This window comes from Lissotriton vulgaris, chromosome 3_2, assembly GCF_964263255.1.
Source record: "Lissotriton vulgaris chromosome 3_2, aLisVul1.2, whole genome shotgun sequence".
NCBI lineage: Eukaryota > Metazoa > Chordata > Amphibia > Caudata > Salamandridae > Lissotriton > Lissotriton vulgaris.
The window spans coordinates 25,453,500-25,473,723 of record NC_141690.1 but is presented as its reverse complement, the minus strand read 5'-3'; the positions used below and the strand labels follow the sequence as shown (position 1 = coordinate 25,473,723).

The 20,224-nt window shown below is 41.6% G+C and overlaps 1 protein-coding gene across 1 annotated transcript in view; it reads right to left on the bottom strand.

Moving 5' to 3' along the window:
- The window catches only part of ARAP2 (ArfGAP with RhoGAP domain, ankyrin repeat and PH domain 2), a 1,270,949-nt gene that overhangs the window by 730,795 nt on the left and 519,930 nt on the right, over positions 1-20,224 (bottom strand). Inside the window, exon 10 of the mRNA XM_086964430.1 lies at positions 13,920-14,026. Within this exon, the coding sequence (XP_086820556.1) occupies positions 13,920-14,026 (107 nt within the window). The remainder of the gene's footprint in view (positions 1-13,919; positions 14,027-20,224) is intronic.

Sequence of the window (20,224 nt, the reverse complement as noted above, 5' to 3'; positions counted from 1 at the left end):
GATATCTGCTGTCAGCCCCGGGGTTGCAGGTGGCGAACCCTGTAACAGACTTTGATAATGAATAAAGGGTAAATTAAAAAAACTGTACACTCTTGTCATCGTGCCAATGTACCAGTATTTGTTGGAAAATGGCATTCCTGTGTATAATGTGAAAGCAAGGAGGAAATGGACTGATTCACTTTTCCTATTTATTATATAAAAAATGTATAATTATTGATGGTGATACATATGACTCTAATAAGCATTAACGCTTCCTTTGTCAGAACTGGTATGGGTTGGATTTTTAATGTCATCTATGCTAACCAAAGACAGTGCGAGTTTCTACTGAAACTGCAACATTATTAGTATAGTCAGTCAAGAATAAGAGTATAAAAAAATTACCCCACATGGGGCGTATCTTCTTTTAGAGCCTTAGAAATCTTAGAGGGAGGAGCGAGAAGAAGCAGATCTGACACAGACATCATATGGGTTAGGTACGTGAACGTCGTGGGTGCAGCCTAGGAGGAGATTGCGTCCGAGGAAAGACAGAGGGAGTTGGGGGTTCTTGCTCATATTTTTTTCAGAGTCCTTGCACGTCATATTTTTGGCAAGGCAGATCACATTCCTCTGTGGTCTTGTGAAGGGCGGGCCGCCTCTCTCAGATAAACAGACCAGGGCAGAGAGTGCAGCTGATGGAACAGGGTTTAGATTTAGATGCTAAAACTCTAAGTTTATGCTTTGACTAACTAACTAGTTTTGAAAAGATTTATTTGTTTTATGCATTTATTTCTTTTTATGGAAGATTTTTGCCAATTAATAAATATTGATTAGCCTTGCATAACTCACTCTTGAATTATATTTTCCTGAACCCTTTAAAAAATTCTGACTGACAATTGATGCCTCATTCCCTTCCTTTATGGAATGCCTTGTATCCAGTCTGTAATATGTTCAGTATTAATTCTATTTTTCCTAGTTTCAATTCTGTAACCTGATTGATATTTGACTAATCAATAAAGGGTTAGAGAACTTTAACTTTTAACTAGAAAATAAAACCATTTAAAATACTCACAACTCTCTTTCTTGGCTTAAATATTAATTGCATATTGATTTTTCATGTTTATGTAAAGTGTCCTGAAGATGATACACAGTGGCAAAGGTACATTCACCTAGTCAGCTGTATAATTAGAGTATAAATGAGGTTTTGAATTGAGAAATTACTGTGAAATTACAGCTGGATCAGTTTCTGGTAGCAAGAGGATGGTTATTATCAATTAGTTTGGTGATTAAGGATTATTAATATCACTATCAACTATTTGACTAATGGTCCATTGACCTTACGAGGAAAGTTGATCTGTGAACATTAGTTTACATATTGACTAATACAGATCAAAGTGAAGAAAATCCCCAACCCACGGGATCTGTTTCTGGTAGCAGAGGTAAGGGTAACACCATCACCAAAAATAGCATAGTTTAGTCTAATGCCTAGATAGCACTAGAAAAATAATTGCCCACGTTAGATACATTTCCAGATTCTCAAAATAAAGTCCTGATTACTGATCCAATGCTTAGAACCTGAAGACTGGCAACGCAGTACTGGAAGGTGATGCAAGAAGGCAATTAATGGAGTGGTGTGAGTATCAATAGGGTTGTGAAATGTTGTTAATGTGCTAGAAGGTATGTTTGGTTGTTTTTTCAACTGTTGAAAATAGTAGGTGTTTTGACTGTTGGTGAAATTTTTCTCATTTTCAATTGATGGTTTTATTGATTATATTGGTAATTTCATAGGACAGAATAATTGATTATTGATTTAAGTTTAACATAAAAAGTTAGTGTCCTGTTTTATGTTGTCCAGAATTCCCGGGAAAGGAATAGCGGGTGGTAAATGTAAGCCACACTGCAGTGAGGTTACTCTGTTGGAATAACACTGAGAAGCTAGGGAGGGCTGGCAGTGTTTAATTAGGGACTATATTCTGTGTAAAAGTGAGAGTGATTAATAGCAAAGAGTTCCCTGGGGAAACTTTGGTGTTATATCACCTAGAAAGGGTAACACTGAAGGTTCTTCTGAGCTTGAGTGAAGGGTAAGCAGAAGGGATTTACTTGAAGTGTTTGAAGAGTAAACAGAAGTTCTTATTTTGTGAAGAGTAAGCGAAATGTGTTACTCGCAGTGAAAAGAAATCTATCCTTTGTTTGATGGAACAGACAGAGTAGCAAATGTTTTTATGTTGTTAATACCAGAATTTTGATTAGGAAAAACTCTGAAAAATATTGCAGTAAGATTTTATTTGTGAGGGTCAGTAGTAGTAGTTAAACTGACAGAAATTGAAACTGACAGCATTGGAGAAAAGAAATTGCATTGAACCATTGCAGAAATGAACATGTTTGAAGGTTTATAGAAACTGTTGGGAGGTAAAGTGAAAAATGTGTTTTTAATTATTGATGCTCCTGAAGGAACACCCGTGCATTTTATGTCTACCAATTTTGGACAAATTTCATGTATGTGGGTTCACCAATGGTGCAAGATTACTGAAAAAGAGGGTCCTTTTAGGTTTCTAAAATATGGCATTTTTGAATTGCAAATCATTGACAAATTAAGAGAAGTGTTATGTGAAATGAAGACACCATCTAAAGCTGCGCAATTTGAGGCTTTAAGTATGTGGGAAAAGACAACAAGAGACAAAGCAAGTGAGGACAAAAAGGTAAAACACCAGATACAAGAAAAGGGAATTAATGATGATAAAAACCTTCAAATAAATAATGATTCAGAGAATGAAATAATGGTTGCACTGTTACACGAGTGTCCGCCACTTTATGTGGTTCCCATTAAAAATACTGATAATATTGTACCAGTAAGTACTACAGTGGCTACTGCTTCTGTTAAACAGAGAAAACACAGATTGAGAGACCTGTGCAGACATTTCAGATTAACCCACTATCTGTTGAATCAGCACTAACAGTGATATCTCCAGGTGTTACTGCTTCAAATTTGACTGATTCAGTCCAAAAATTACCAACCGCAGATGCACAGGCAATGCGTAGAAGAATTATGACTGTCCCAATTAATATGGTCCCTACTGAAAAGGTTCAAAGAACTGCAGAAGGAGTGATTATGGCAGGGTTTATTTTCAGAAACTCAGAATTCACAGATTATTGAACAGAAATTACCCCAGACAGTCCAAGCACTGAAAGCTGGGGGAGAAATGGTCTTTACAACACCAATAGCCCATGATACAATGAATATATTTGAAGATGGGATTTTCCAAACCTGCTTTGAAGAAGCAGCAATGATTAAAAAGATAGAGAGCATGGGGCAACAAATTCACTTAGACCCTGAAAAAGAGAAATAGCTTAGTGTTTTAAATTCAACATTTGAACATGAGGAAATTTACAGCCCCTGATGTTTAAATCATGAAAATGTGAACCAGTGTCAGGAGAAATAATACATTTCCTTGAGTAAGGAAACAGCTACATGTGCATTAACTACACATGATAGACTGACTGATTTGGCTCAAAAATATGAAATTGGTATTTCAAGAAGTTTTGCATTTCAGAAAAGTTTCAGGGTACATATGGACGATGAAACACATGAGAAAATGTGTTCTTCAAGAATGCAGTTGCACATTGCTGGCAGAAAAATAATTGTTTTGCAAATTAAACAGCACAGATTACTGTACACCAGATGATGTTACTTTTTAGATTCCTGATGAGAGATGTAAATTTTAAAATGACCCAAAAAGAGACAGCTGCAGCATTGTTTTCAGAAAGGACAGTTGAACAATTAACTTCTGATTTGAAAGAAACAATAAACACAGAAGTAAGGGAGTTCACAGAGAAGGATGTCAGAATAATAAAATGTGCAAAACATGTCTTATTAGAATTAGAATCAGATGACATGTATTCAAGAACACCATCAGTTGAAGAAATGTTACCTATAATTAGAGTATAAATGAGGTTTAGTATTGAGAAATTACCTGGAAATCACCGCTGGATCATGCCTACAGACAGAATATTGAGCTTCGCGTGTTTAACCTGTCTGTCAACTATCTGAAGTCATCTTGAAGGGAGGCACTTTATGGATCGTGTTTTGGACTGCATTTTACATGGAGTAAACTGGCAGTAGGTAAACATTTTAACAGCATCGTGTTTTTAAAGCTAGACATGCATGGACATTGTGAATATTATCTGTAGTGTTAGTTGACAGTGCGTGGGCTTATCTAAAGGGCATTCTGCAGTCGGGAATGCCCTTTAGATAATCCCATGCATAAGTCGAGCCCCGAGGATTGTTTAGCAGAATTTCACGCTCACATGAGTATCGGTGAGCGGTAACCGTCGGAGTGCACCAGTGACTTAAGGCGGTGGGAAATTGGTGCTGTAACTGTCAGAATGCACAACTTCAAGCTCAAATGAGTATTGGTGAGCGGTAACTGTCGGAGTGCACCAGTGACTTAAGGCGGTGGAGACAACGGTGCAGCAACCGTCAGAATGCATTAGTAACTTAAGGCGGTGGAGGCAACGGTGAGCAGTTGTATCTGGGTGTCAGCCTCAGCCTGTGTTATGGTTCAAACACCTACCGGCATTCTGTAGTTGGCACGAGGTTCTTTTGAGAGCGTGGGGTATCACGATCTGAGTTTCTCTGCCAGTTCCAGTCTGATGTGCATCATAGTAATACACGTACTGACAACGTAATGCCGGATGTACCCTTGATAACGTAACAGCGCTTTTGTCATTGGGCAGCGTTGCAAAATAACGTAATTCAACGTGCAAGGATGCGGACTTTGCCTTGGCAACCCCACAGCAGCGCGTTATTGAAAATGGTGGATCTGTGTGTGGCCAGGCATACCCAGCTGTTCTTCGGCAAAGTAGTTCTACGGCAACGTATCAGCACAGCGGAAACTGGGACTATGCGAGGAAGAAGTAATTTCCGAAGATTGAAGAACGTGACCACTTTGATGAATTTTTTTGAAATTCGGCCAAGTGTGGCAGACTGTTGGTTGAAAGGAAACCCAACGCAGGTGTCTGTTCTTGTTTAAAGATGATAGCGCATGAGCAACGATCTGAAGTAGGCTTATTCTGGTGCTATTTGCGCTGTGGGCTCAGGTGAGAGGTCGCTCACCTAATATTTTGATTGATTTGACATAGGTTATGTATATTGCCATTCAATTGTGGTGCACCGTCATGAAGGTTTCCTGTTGTTTTTTTTTTTGTGTGCTACACATAGAGGCTATTATCTGTGGTATTGAGTGATACGTGTGAGCGGTGGTAGTGAGTGATACATGCAAGCGGTATGTGAGGGTGTTATTTAGGCTTGTGTATTGTCGTAGAGTGAATTTTCAGGAATGTGGTAGTGTTGATTTGTATAAGTGAATCTTTAGTGTGGGTGTGATTGCACTGTTGTATAGTTGCATTTATTTTTTTAGTTTGAATACCTATTACATTTCTTGGTGCACAGTGATTTTTGTTTTGTGTTACGTGCTTTGTCCAGACTGAGGTGCAATAGTGGGAACATTAGTGTTTCCTGTCCTGCAAGTGAGCATGCTGTAGTGGGAACACGTGCGCTCCTTTGTCCAGTGAGATGAGTGCTGTAGTGGGAACATGTGTGTTCCTTTGTCCAGCGAAATGTTTGCTGTAGTGAGAACATGTGAGTTTCTTTGTCCAGCGAGACGTGTGCTGTAGTTGGGACATTTGCATTCCTTTGTCCAGCGAGATGAGTGCTGTAGTGGTTCTGCAGTACATATTGTGGTGGGGTGTGGAAGTGCATCCTGTCTGGAATGTATGTGTTCCTTTGCTTAGCGAGATGTGGTGTGGTGCAGTGTTCTGTAGTACGTACGGTGGTGGGGTGTGGAAGTTGCATCCTGCCTGGAACATGTGCGTTCTTTTGCATAGCGAGATATAGTGTGTAATTTTTTATGTTTGATCTATGATCTAGTGTTTATCGCTAGATATATATATATATTTATATATCTTGTTTTCTCTTTCGGGAGCAGAAGATATATAATGTATGATCTTATTTAAATGTAATCTTATGTCAACCCTTTCTTTTCAATTTAAGTAATGTAATGATTCATGCATGGTGACGCAATCTTATGTTTTATTCTATACAATTCTACGAATTCAATGATTCATACTATGTGACCTGATTTTATTTTTATATCAATGGCATGTGATGTATTGTGATCTATCCTCGTGATTCAGGGTCAGTTACTTACATTTACAGCAAGTGTGTATATCTATTTCCTTCGCTTTGCATTCTGTTGTTTTTATCGTTTCCTAAAGGAAGGATATGTGTTATATCCTATGTCTCCTAGTTCCTAGCTGCTCAGCGTGTGTGTGTGTGATGTAATAGAATGTTCATGAGTGTATGGTTTGGATGAGTGGTCAGTTGGAATGAGTGGGGCTGAGCAGCAGAATGCTGTTTCCGGTGGGGCTTTAACCATCTTACTTGTAACTGAATAAACCTACATAATCTACACTTCTGGCTACTGGACTTATTACCTACAAGGACCCTACTTCGTTTACAAAAGTGATCACATATTCTAATGCCCATTTTTTATTTTCCAACTATCAATATCACCTCCTCCCTTCTATTATTCCCATTTTTCCATGTACTATATTTCTTGCCCACTCTTTCTGTTTGAACCACTGTTTCCATTTGCTTCCTTTGGCACCCACTTCTCCTATCTTCATTCACCCCACTATTCTTCACCCCTTTTCCATCCAATACACTCTGTAATGACCTCCAGCTTCTATTCTGTTATTGATACGATCGCTAAAGTTAATATTGTCATCCTTTCCTAAGTAGCGAAGGAATGCATGCAGTAACTAGGTCACTGCTGTACATGTCTTTATTATGAAGGTGAATGTGAAGGACAAGCATGTTACTGTTTATCCTTATAGGTGGCTGTGATAAACTTGCCTAGTGATAGTAGGGTAACGTTCTGCAGGGGTGCGCCATCACTTTTTCTGCTATGCTACTGCTGGCAGATTGCATTCCGCTGAGTAACATAGAAAGAGAACAACAGCTGTGCAGGACATGCAAGTAACCATTAAGGCAACAGCCTCAGTTGGTGGGCCCAGTACCAAGCCTGTGTGCTACCTTCAGGAGGGAGCTTAGTCAGTGAGATTCGGAAGGATGTGAATCTCCAATTCCCGAAATGAAAAAAAGCAGTAGACTACAGGGTAGAGAGATGGGATGACCAAGGCTCAGGATGGACTGTTTCTATGAGGAACAGGGTCAGCAAAGATTTACATTAGGTAGGCCTATATCTAGCAAGGCACAGTGGGTGAAAAACAATAGGTTAAAATAGTACCCCGAGCGATTGCTACTAGTTAGACTGTTTGCAAGCATTCATCCCATCACCTTTTGGGTGCTTGATTGCCAGTAGTATGCCATGAAACATTAGACTAGTGCAGCTTCCAAGCCTATTACTGCCAATGTTTTTGAAATTCAAAAAGTAGTACATTTGAACCCATTAAAGGAGTACTTCTCTGGGTGCGGATGTACGACTTTAATGGTAAACTGGTCACTATATATATTGCAGATAAGGATACGAAAAAAAAAATTAAAACCTCTTAGTGAAATGAGAATATCAAGAAAAAAAAACCATAACCATAGCAGGCCTGACTGAGTGTCCCCAGACACAACTACCAAACCAAGAATCCATTTGAGGGGTTTAACACCCCAAACAGCAAAACTAAAGCTGCACGCCTGCCCGTGCCTCCTGGGTCTGATAAGTCTCCCTGGGAACTCATGACTATTGTCACAAACAAGATAATGACCTCATGTCCCTACACTGGGATCACTTATTTAAAATGTATTCTCACTGCACACGCTCTTCCTCTTCTCTGCTACAAGAAGGCTTGATGGTAGAGTTCCTTGATCCTTTTACAAATTATTTAAATGACTGGCAGTCCCATGTACTAAGTAAAAGTCGTAAACAGAGGAGGGTGCTCAGGCGAATTAATAGTGCAAGCAAAGTCAAAGCTGAGCCATAGGTCCGGCTTGGCTCTTGGAATCTGTGAACGTGCCGAGCCATGAAAACCTTTGGCATGTATATTATGCAACAAAATCAATGTAAAATTATGATATATTCTCTTCAAAATTCAACAAAGTGTATATTTTTTACATTTGGAAGAGTTTCACTTTAGGACATCATCAGATTATATCACTGCATAGACAGATGCTATTTAAAAGATTTTAGAACAATTCATGGCTCGCACCCAAAGGACAATGCCATCAGTGAACTATGAGGCAAGTCAGTAATCTATAAACCCTACATGTGGCCTATATTCTTTTAATTGAAGGAGCAAATTTACAGCCTACTATATCTAGTATTTAAAAGTGCACTCATATGTGGTAATAAAGAAAAAGAGGATCTGAAATAAAATATTTGCCAAGGATCTAAGAATTTGGATCTGCAGGCAAACACGTATTCATTCACGTTTATCTGGTTTCACATTTTTAAATTCAACCGCATATGGGTATCTCTGTCTCTCTGTCCTGCTCTCCATTTCTCTCTCTCTCTCTCTCTCTCTCTCTCTCTCTCTCTCTCTCTCTCTCTCTCTCTCTCTCTCTCTCTCTCTCTCTCTCTCCTGTTTACATCAAAGGTCACTGTATTGTCTTTAATTTTTGGCTCATAGAGATAAAAACGGACACAGAGATAGCAGACCCGACTTAGCACCCCAGGCCCAACTAACAAGGCAACATTGCATTTATTCAGAGGGTGTCACAACCCAAGCATCCCCTTGAAGCTACGCCCCTGTCCTTTTATCTTGCATGGGCGCTGTCCTTTGTGTTCATTGTATGCCTGAACCTCCATGCAACTAACAAGTCTTATTAGAATTAGGCATCATGAATATCACATTTCCATGAATCTATGCAATGGAGCACTGACTGAGATCATTGCACAGAGCCCACATGTTCTTTGGGCAAGGTGTTGGCTCCTTTAAGCAGGTAGTGACAATGCTGGCTCCAAGCAGGAGTACCCCTTGCAGGAGCACAGTAAGTGTTAAGGTCTGATCCAGGCTCTCATCAGCATTCCAGGATAGGACACTGAAAGGTAAGCAAGGGACTCAAGCTTGCCCCAGAAACCCTAGTTTGCTTGTATCCGTCTCTACTGACCCCCACTCCACCCCATTCACCCACCATTTGCAATATGGCAATGCTAAGGAAGGACACATCAGCAATCTATTGCTTAAAGGAGCATATAGATGTTCTAAAGGCAGTTCTAAATGTTTGAGTCTAGAGTTAAACTCTCCTCCTCAGGAATGCAGGCAGTAAGCTCACACTGTCACAGGGCCAGTTTTCACAGCTTCTATCTTGTGTCATGGCAGACCTGGGGTAATACAAAAGTGTTACCAATAACAGCAGCATTCTCACGCCTGCAGAAATAATTTGGAGTTCTGCTACCTTACAAGATACATACAGCTGCACTGACATTTACACAGGGATATCAGTGCCGGACCTGGTCATGACAAGTGACTGGAGCATTAGTGACTGAGCCTGTTAGCTTCACACTCACATATCTGAACAGGTAAACATTCCTGATTACTGAACATATGGTACACTGCCAACACTGCCCAGTGTACATGGCCAAGGACACAGATGATAATAGACTGCTCAGCCAAAGATACACTTTTTATGCACCTCCATGTCCTGAGAGCTAGGCTTCGGGCCTCAATGTCAAATGTAGTCCTATGTTTGCGGTGCAAAAGTGGGATTTTGTGTGTGCTGATGCTAAAATAAAGTCTGGATACCAGATTAATTTGCAATAGGGCCAATCATTGCAAGGGTACAGGCAGACATTCCCTCTTAGACTACAGGATGAATTCGGTACCCTGAACGGCATGCTGAAAGAGGTACATGCCACACACACTATGATATCCATGCAGATGGTATCAACAGCAAGCAACACTGCCATATTCACCTCTGTTTTTCTATGAATGAAATAGGTGCCCGAAGGATGTCCTCAGAAAAATTGTGCACAGCTATATCCCGCATCAATGGTTTTCAGTGGTCTGGCTGCTGTATGCAAACTACAACAAAAATCTATATGAACATACGATGTCTCGCTCTCATAACTTTGGCACTGTACAGATTCAGTGTAAATACAAATGAGTTTTTATCTTTATGTGGCTATAGCCGAGCAGAAAAAGCAAAACCTCCCTTTAAAAAGCATCTAAACAGCAAAGATGAATGTTAGTTCAATGAATAACATTGACCTGCGAGTTCAGTTGAAGAACTCCTCTGCCTTTTGTTGTATAGATGGAAGATGCCTGCCAGGCCCTGAAGCTATCTGTGATGGGTGTGGAACTTTATAAACCCTTACCAATACATTTAGCTGCTACAGGAGTAGGGACAATTACCAGTAATTGTGCACATGTGTTCAACACAAATAGATGTACCTCGATGTAGCTGAGAATTTACTAAAGAAGACACAGCAATGTAGTCAATATACAATTAAAAAGATGTTCTAGTTCAGAACACAGGGTGAGGTAAAAGCAGGGACGTGACTAGACAGGGGGTCCTGTTCCTCTCTTCCCTGTAGTGGTGAAAGCCCTTGGACTACTGCGGACATTAACACCCCCTCCTGCCATGCATCTTTCAGAGCAGGTTTCACACCTGCATGCATACAATTAAACCTTGCTGGTTTGGTGGCACTCGCTGTTTAGATGTTGATTTTCTTTTTATTCCAATCAAAGGTATTCAATCAATGAGCCTCTAAAACAAATATTCAGTTCTGTGACAGCCTTGCACACCTATGACCTGCTGGTAAGATTGATGTGCACACTGCATTTACAGCATCAGACACATGAACAAGAACATAGAAATTCCATACCTTTAGCCTGTACTGCTATGATTAGTTTGAACTTGGGGCTCATTATGATGGCATGCGAACATCAGACCGCCCGCCATCATAATGGTGCTAGGACCGCCCGCCAGACGTGCTGCGGTCCCACCAGTCCAATTAGGATGCGCCCGCCAGTATGGTGGGTGCATCCTGGCCTTTAGATATTGCGGACGGTGCTCCTTCCTGCAGCACCGTTTGCAATGCCAAAATGCCACGATGTGCATTTCCATGCCCACGTGGCAGCCCCCATGCGGAGCCTGCCACCATGTCCATGGGAAAGTAGGGCGTACCATGGGTACCCCCAGTGCACCTACACCCCCCCCCCTTACTGAGGGGGCCCACAAAGGGCCCCCAAACACAATCCTGCCATCCTTTCCATTGTGGCATCGCCGCTATGGAAAGGCACCTCCCAGGTCACATCATAATACGGCGGACGGTGCCTGTTAGGCACTGCCACCATATTAGTGGCCCTTTTCCATCCGCCAGGCAATCGGTGCGATTCCCACTGGCGGAAAAGCGGCGGACAGACTTTGCTTCTGCCGCGATACCCACCCCATCCTAATTTGGCGGTGGGTGAAATGCTCAGTGATGGCGGAAGGACCACCAGCCCGGCAGTGGCGGTCCTTCCGCCATCATAATGAGCCCCTTTCTTAATACACCCCGTCAGATATAAAAGCAGTGAAGAACAATCTTACATATTGGATAAATTAGAAAGAATTTAACATAATAAAGTCGCCACATTATATATGGGCTTCAGTACCCCCTGACGTAAGTTGTGAGGATACTGCAAGTCAGCAAAGAGGTTCATGACCACAGAGGAATATCGCCAAAGGCTGAGTTCCTTTACAACGGCATGGGACTTGGAGTAATACCACAGAATTTCTATGTCCCACAAGTTTCTGCAATAATGAATGAAATGGCATTTGTACCGCGCAACTATGCCCAATGGGCGTCAAGGCGCCTAACTCAAACAACTAGCTGTCGGCAGTCAGATACAGGAGCTTACTGATATGCTTTAGTGAAAAACCAGGTTTTCAACGCTTTCCTGAAGAGATCTAGTGAAGGCTGTGATTTGATCTCCAGGGGAAGTGTGTTCCATATCTGGGGTGCCAGAATGGAGAAGGCCTTGCTCCCCCATCTAGCCTTCTTAGCGCGTGGAATTACCAGTTGGTTTAGCTCTAGAGAGCGTAAACATCTGTTCGGAACATACCTAGTGAGCAAGGATCCAAGGGCATCAGCCGGGCCTGCCATCAGGGCACTATACGTGAGGCAGAGAAGTTTGAACAGAACTCTGGAGGGAATAGGGAGCCAATGGAGATTCTTCCTAGCCAAGGTCACAGAGGACAGCCAAGGCAGGGCCAGAACAAAACGCGCCGCCGCATTCTGTACAACCTGCAGGCGCTGCAGAAGGCCCTTGTTGGCCCCGGCGTAGAGTGAATTACAATAGTCGAGCCTTGAGCCAACAAGAGCGATCACGACCTGCTTACGTGCCTGTGGGGAAAGATAGTGGACGATTCTTTTCAGAGTCCTGATGACACCCCAGCAGGTGGCCACCGTCCTATTGACCTGGAGTTCCATGGAGAGCCGGGTGTCAAAGATGAGGCCTAGGTTCCTAGCAGATTGTGTAGGAGTGGGGCAGATGCCTAAAGATGGGGGCCACCACTCACCCGACCACATGCCCTGGTCTTTGCCAAAGACCAGGACCTCTGTCTTGTCACCGTTCAACTTTAGGGAGTTGAAAATCATCCAATCTGCAACAAGTTGCATGCAGGACCTAAAGTTGGATGCAGTGACATTCACAGAGTGGGTCAGGGACACCATAATCTGCGTGTCGTCGGCATACGACACTACCTCCATCCCCTGAGATCTTACTAGTCTTGCAAGGGGGGCCACGTAGATATTAAACAGGGTCGGACTCAATGCCGACCCCTGTGGCACCCCGCATTGCAAAGACTTAGCAGGGGAGAGGTAATCTCCTAGCATTACACGCTGCTCTCGTTGATGTAGGAAGGAGCTCAGGAGACTGAGGGCCGGTCCTGCTACCCCTGCCTCCCTTAACCTAGATGTTAAAGTGCAGGGAGACAGGGTATCAAATGCTGCTGTAAGGTCCAGCAGTACAAGTACTGTGGATTGACCTAGATCTACTTTCCGGCGGATATTATCCGTGACTTTAGTCAAAGCAGACTCCGTGCTATGAAGCTTTCTAAAGCCATGTTGGGACCCATCCAAAAACCCTGAAGCATCAAGGAAATTGGAAAGATGAAAATTCAAGTGGGCCTCCAGCATCTTAGCAGGGGCCGGCAGAAGGGATATAGGTCTAAAGTTCTTCAATATGCCGGGATCTAGGGTAGACTTTTTAAGAAGAGGCTTTACAATAGCTCTCTTCCATGCTACCGGGAAAATTCCTTGTTCCATGGCTCCATTCATTATTTCCAACATCGGAGGAAGAATGATGTCCCTACAGTCCTTTAGTATTTTCAAAGGAACCGGGTCCAGAGGAGAAGCTGATTTCGTTTTATCTAGGAGGAGATTGAGACCCTCCAGGGAAAGCGCAGGGAAGTGGTTAAGGGCCTGAGGAGTATCCACATCCCAAGATTCCAGAAGTTTAACTCGAGAGGAGTCCTCCTCACTCAAAGAGTTCCTCTGTGATTGTAAAGCTAGATAGATATCATCTATTTTTTTATAAAAAAAGTCTGAGATGTTATTACAGAGCTCCTGTGAAACAACCACGGGATCGGGTGCCTGAAGAGAACATAGAGAGTCCACGATCTTAAAGAGCTCTTTAGATGACGTGAGAGAACAGGTCAAGTTAGTAAAGTAATTCTGTTTTTCCTTAATCACTCTGCTTTTGTATTCTCGTAACATGCCCTTGTAAACTTCTCGATCTTTGGGATCCCAGGATTTGCGCCATCCCCGTTCCTTCTTACAGGCCATTCCTGGTGTGGAATACAATGTAGTTTACATGACACAACAGGGGCATTAGTATTAAAGTCATGACTTAAGAATCAGAAAATGTAGATTCACTCTTTCCTTCCAGAGTCAGAGATACCAGAAGACTTGCACAACCTTTCTGTAAGAAGTGGTTAAAAGCCATACCTGAAGCTTTTAAAGGGCGTGGTTATCTCAAAGCTTTTACGGTCCACATGCTTGATGTTTGCCACGTTCAGAGGTATGTTCGTGATGGCGATTCCTGCTTTATAATCCTAAAGAGAATACAAGTGTTTTAGAAATCTTTTTCACTGTCACAATATTAAGCATTACATAGAAAATCTCTAGTGAGGGGATTGCCAGGGCAGACAATCTCTCAAGTTTTCCTAAAGCCAGAGGCTGTCAAGCGGTTAGGCAAGATGAAGGCTGGATATCCTATGCAGATGTATAGGGCTGTGCCTTGTTTTTGAGGGGAGAATGGATGAATGAGAGAGCGCAAGATATCAGTCTGTGAATGGCCCAAAAATGATTTGGAAATGTGCAGTCGCAGGAGAGCTGTGTGCAAGGAAAATTTGCAGCCATGTGTGAAGACAAATTATGTGTTGTTCTTAGAATTAAATGCATTCAAATGTATTGCACTTGGTGCACCATACAGCATCAAACGTATAAATAAAAAACAAATTAAGGACAAACAAACACTATTCAACTTTGATTTAAAAAATTTGTAAAATTAAAATACATTTTAAGAGATGCTCATGAAGAATACATATTTGCAAGCTACTGGTAAAGAACGAGTTTTCACTGATAATACAGGCAAATGATTTATTCATCTGATCTCGATGTGTGGTCTAGAAAATTTGAAGGATCAAAACTGGTATATACACATTCATCAAGTAACCTAGCAAGAGGCCAATTTCCTCAAACATTTTGTTTAGAATCACATAGCCTACAACACATGGAGCTAAATGGAAAGGTAGACCAGGTAAACTGGATCAATTTATTCAGGAATCGCAATGTTCTAAAGCAAAATATTGCACTGGAAGTACTTTTGGTGACATGGCATCAACATAAACAATTTAGGAGAGAGGTTAACAAAATATGTAAAAATATATATTCCCCTTATGTTAGGTTTAAACGTGACACAATCAGACTGAAATGACATAAGTTTCAAGTTTCAGTTCGCCCAGTCTTTGAAAATCAAATTGTTTGTCAGAAGGCCACACTATTGTCAACCTTGGATCATGTAGGCCTTCCATTAAGCAAGACCAACATGAGTTGCTCTCTCAGGGGAATCCTGCAGGTATGACACAAGCAAGAGCATCAATGAACCAGGAGGCACCTCCTGAAACCTAAATAGGTTTGTCAGACACTAAGGCCCTCATTAGGATGTCAGTCGGAAAGCCTCCGACCACAGGTCAGAGGATTTCCAACCTACTTCCACGGTTTGTATACGACCGCCGTATTAGGAATATGGAAGTCGGAACTCAAAACCGGCTGGTCATTCCGCCTGACTTCCGAAGGGCTCATGGAGCCTGTCGGACAGTCTGAAACTCACCATAATCCTGTGCGGATGCCCAGCGTTCCAGACCCTGCAATTAGAAACCAATCACGAAGCAGACCAGCTTTCGGATGAAAACTGGATAACGCCATCCCAGGTAGAAAAGGTATTAAAAAACTTGAGATCTAAGGGAGCCCCAGGTCCAAACGGTTTACCGAATGGTCTGTTCAAACAAGACCAACAATTCTGGGCTGAACATCTTTCCCCACTATTTAACAATGCATTCCAGACTGGAAGCATTCCCCAGTCATGGAGAGGCAGTATTTTTCATCCAATCTTTAAGGCAGGCACAAGATCGGATCCAGCCAATTACCGCCTCATAGCACTCATAGATGTCGAGGCCAAAATATACGCCTCAAATCTTTTGATGGCTTTGGAAGACTGGGTTTGTGCGAATAAGATCTTGCCGATCACGCAGACTGGCTTTAGGCCCGGAACCAACACCTCATGTAACCTGCTGGCGTTAAATCTTCTGGTGGACAAAGCCAGGGATAAGTCAACTAAGCTGTACACGTGTTTTGTCGACCTGAAAGCTGCGTTCGACACAGTCCCGAGGGAGGCTCTATGGAAAAAAATGGACACTTGGGGAATACCATCAAAGTTGCTGCGGGCCATCATGAATTTGTATTCATCCACCTGGGTTCGAATAAAATTAGGCAATGGCGATCGAACTACACGAAAAATCTACACCCATGTGGGCCTCAAGCAGGGCTGTGTATTGGCCCCAACTCTTTTCAACATCTTCACAGCGGACCTGGACAAGCACATTGCGGAGACAGAAAGCGATCCGCCAAAGCTAGCCCATCACAAAATCAGGAGCATTCAGTATGCGGACGACATTGTACTGTGCAGTCAGACCCCGTTGGGCTTACAACGTTCCATCATGAAGCTCCATGAATACATCAGTGCGCAGGGCCTGCAAATTAATTATAAAAAGACGAAGATCGTCTGTTTTGCTTCTCGCCCAGGGAGGAAATCTTTCAAATGGCACATCGCAGGCAACAAAATAGAGCAGACCTGCTCGTACAAATATCTGGGAGTAGTTGTCGATGCCAGGTGGACTCTGAAAGATCACCAACTGTATAGAAAGGCACAGGCAAATAAACTTCGTTTTGCCCTAAACATATTAAAAACGAAATTGAACTGTCCATCCAACTCGCACCTGTTGAAGGTGATAGCCGTCAAGTTTTTACCCTCGCTCACCTATGGTTCGGAATTGTATAGGGGTAAAGATGCAAATTTTCTGAACACACAGCAATCAGAGCTGTTCAAATATATCTTTAAGATTCCAAGGTTTGTATCTCAATCATTGATTCGCCTGGAATTTGGTCTATCAAACCAGCATCAAGTCAGACAAGCAGCCATTCTAAAAACATGTTGGAAACTAAGAGCAGCCCAAGAGGACACGCTAATGGGCCTCTGTTGGATTGAGATGAACAACCAGACCAAGTCGAAAAACGCTTGGAAACCGGTATGGGAGAACGCCCTTGCAAGTCTTAAGTTGGAGGAGGCATGGAATACAAATCAAACCTTTGCGGCTTTTAAAAAAGTAACCAACGGAGCAGCAAAGCAAAGATCTTGGCTAACAGACAAAGCCGCAACAGCACAGAAAAAACACAGTTGGACGGTCCTGGCCACGTACGTGAAAATGGAACCCCAACCGTACTTAGTTAATCACATATCCAATGCCGTCCAAAAAACACTATTACAATTACGGCTGGGCACCACCATTTTAAAAGATCACACACCTCCATGGAAGCAAACATGGCCGACCCCTGTCTGCAGACTATGTGGGCAAATGGAAGAATCAATGTTGCACATTTTGTGCATCTGCCCATCTTTGAAAATTTTGAGACGTTATTATCTACTGCATGTATTCCGTCTTTTTCAGATTAGATCATGCCGCCCAGCTGTCATGCTAGCACTGAATAGTTACCATCTGCAGACAGCTTGTAGGGCCGCCAGATTCTGTCAAAAGGCATTGCTGCTAGTAGTGAAGACTGAGAAAAAAGATTACTGAATGCTCGAACACGGATGCCTGAAGTGTTATGAACAGACTCTGAATCCCCTCTCACAAATATATCAAATATATAGACATTTTAGAAAGTTATTATTTTATTTTTTTTTAACGATCTTCTAAAGTCGAATATTTTATTCTTAAAACATGTGTTTTAATGTAACCATATTGTAAAGGTTTTAATTAACTATATACAATAAAATGTACTTACTTACTGTGCGGATGGCGTTTTCGCCGGCGCGATTATGATGTTGGTTTCAAACAGGCTGTCCATGTCGGGCTTTCCGACATAGAAACCTTTCGGAAAGGGACTTCGGAGGCCCCTAGCAGGGTCCACTTCTCCCTGCTGCCTCTGGTTGGGGGCCGAGGGGGGTACCTGTGGTGCCCCCCTGTAAATGTCTGCACTGTGTGGCAGGCACTGTGAGGTTTCCACCTGCCACAGAATCTCCCATAGAGAAATGGGAGTTTGCGACCGCACACTGTGCGGTCGCATCGAAATACGGTGTTTGGCACCGTCTTCCTACGGTTGGTCGGTTCCCACACCAAAATGGTGTTGGAGGAAACTTTGACCGACATCGCAATAGGGGCCCTTATGTCCTAACTGGGTGACAGACTTGCCAGACAGGATTCAAGCTGAAGCATTCTCTGTAAAACTCTCTTTGGAAGGCAGAACATTTTGTGCAGCAAATCGCTTTCTTCTGAATTTAACCAAGAATATATTTTAGTAACAAAACTGAACAAACCATAGGCTACTGAAGAGTTAAATTTAACTTAAATGATTTTTAATGGTGGCTCAAAATATTAACTCTGAAACCTTCCAAATGCCTGATTAGCTCCAAGGGATCTAGTTCAAAATTGTAATTTAAGCTCATTATGGTGTTGTTTTAGGTCAACATCTGGTCCATATTTATGCCAAGATAGTTATTTGCTGCCTCTCCAGCAATTTCTTGGCTACTGATAAACCAATATGCAGCTAATCTTTAACGACTCAAGGAAATAATTGTAATCTGGGTCATGTTAAATTCAAGTTTATTGTTGGCTTTATATGCAGATAATTTATTTAATGAACAAGGAAACTCCAAAGCCTATGGTGAAGTGCGAAATCGTCTGCATATATTAGGATTTGATTGGGCTGGTATTTAGACTTTTAGGGAAATAGTCCTACAGTACAAAATGCAGCCCACTTTGGAGTGATTAAAACATAAGGATGCCCACAATCACCCATGAGTTTATTCCACATCCGCCCAGATTTTTTTTAAGCCTATCTCTTCCTTAACTTGCACTAATGTGTTTGGGTACAGTGATTTAATAGCTCACCATAATACTAATTAAATTCCACAAGACCTGAAATTCTGCCATAAAATTGGTTATTCAAGTCCATCAATAGTAGAAAAATAGTCTACAAAGAATACAACGTTAACTTGCCATCTGAACATATATTGTCTTGTGTCCCAACAAGGCAAGACCTAACAAGTAGTTCATTGTCTCACAACTATAGCTAAAGTATATGCGCTAGTTCTACTGACACACTTAACTTATGCACAGATCATTTAAAATCTTTCATTAACACACTCAAGAAGGCAATTATTTAGTACTGTGAAGACAGGGATTGATTGGCCATGATATCTTGATATTGCATGAAAGATGGAACCTCTCAAAGACTCAGACATAAAGGTATGATCAATAACTGACTGATATGTAGGCATAAGAAATTTGACCCAGAAACTTTGATCGCTCTTAAGTAAACTCATAGGGATACTTTCAGACCCTTGTGCCCTGGTATCCATGGAGCCCATCTTACCCTTTATCACCATCATCAACCGAGATGATCTGCAGGAAGCCATTCATACTGTCCTCAGTGCTGTACTTAGAAGTACCTTATCGTTATTGTAAAGTTGATTTTTTTCCATTTCCAGCTGACCACACATACCCATTCACACTTGTTACAACAATTTAGGTCAATGATAATAGACCAGCATTTATTTGTCACCTTTTCAACTATTTCAAAGAATCCAGTCTATCTAGTCTCATTCACCCTTTTGTTAATTCCAACATGAACTTAATGTAAACCTTTCTTCAAGTTGTGAATAGTCATTATTCCATAATTCATATCTCTGTGCCGTTGTAATGCTCAAAGTGTTCATATGAAGAGCTGCTGGTCATTTCTTATGCTAGAAGCATACCATTTGGAACTACCAGAACCCCCGCTACTTCATGCACTATTATTAGCTTTTGCCTTCCCAATTGTCTTGAACAGATTCATACATTATTTACCCTATAAAGAGAATAAATAGAAATGCCAAAACTACTTCACTAATTAGTTCCCTAAACTTGTTAAAAATGTGAAGATTTTGCATTTGTGTTTGGATAAATGTATTGCTTTGAACACTAAATCATAATGATTCACAACTACTTTTTATCATATGTCGGACCAAAGTAATTAATTGTAGGAAATGGTCACTTTCAAACCTTGGACTAAATCCTTTAGGGATAAATCCCAAAAAGTAGTGAATCTGAACACGTATTTATGACTCCTAGGAAGGGGTGTATACTTACTACTTTTAGGAACTTCCAAGCATTAAGAAACAGCATGCTAGGAAAGCTGTCCAAGGAACATATTTAAAGATGTACTATTGGGAATGGCGTACAACATATTTCCCGCCACTTTTGTGTAAATCTGCATAGCATAGATTTAAGCACTCAGAAAAAGGGTTTAGGTGCAAATGCTGATTCTTTATCTTTTCTCCATGGGGAAATATTTTTTCTGTAAGCAAGTGTAATAAAATGTTTTCCGGCAATAAAAAGACATTCACTGCTGGAAATCCTACATATTCTATACGTAAATGGAAAGGTCTACAGGCTAGGAAGGTTTAAGTATGGACCTGACCCCTGGCATGT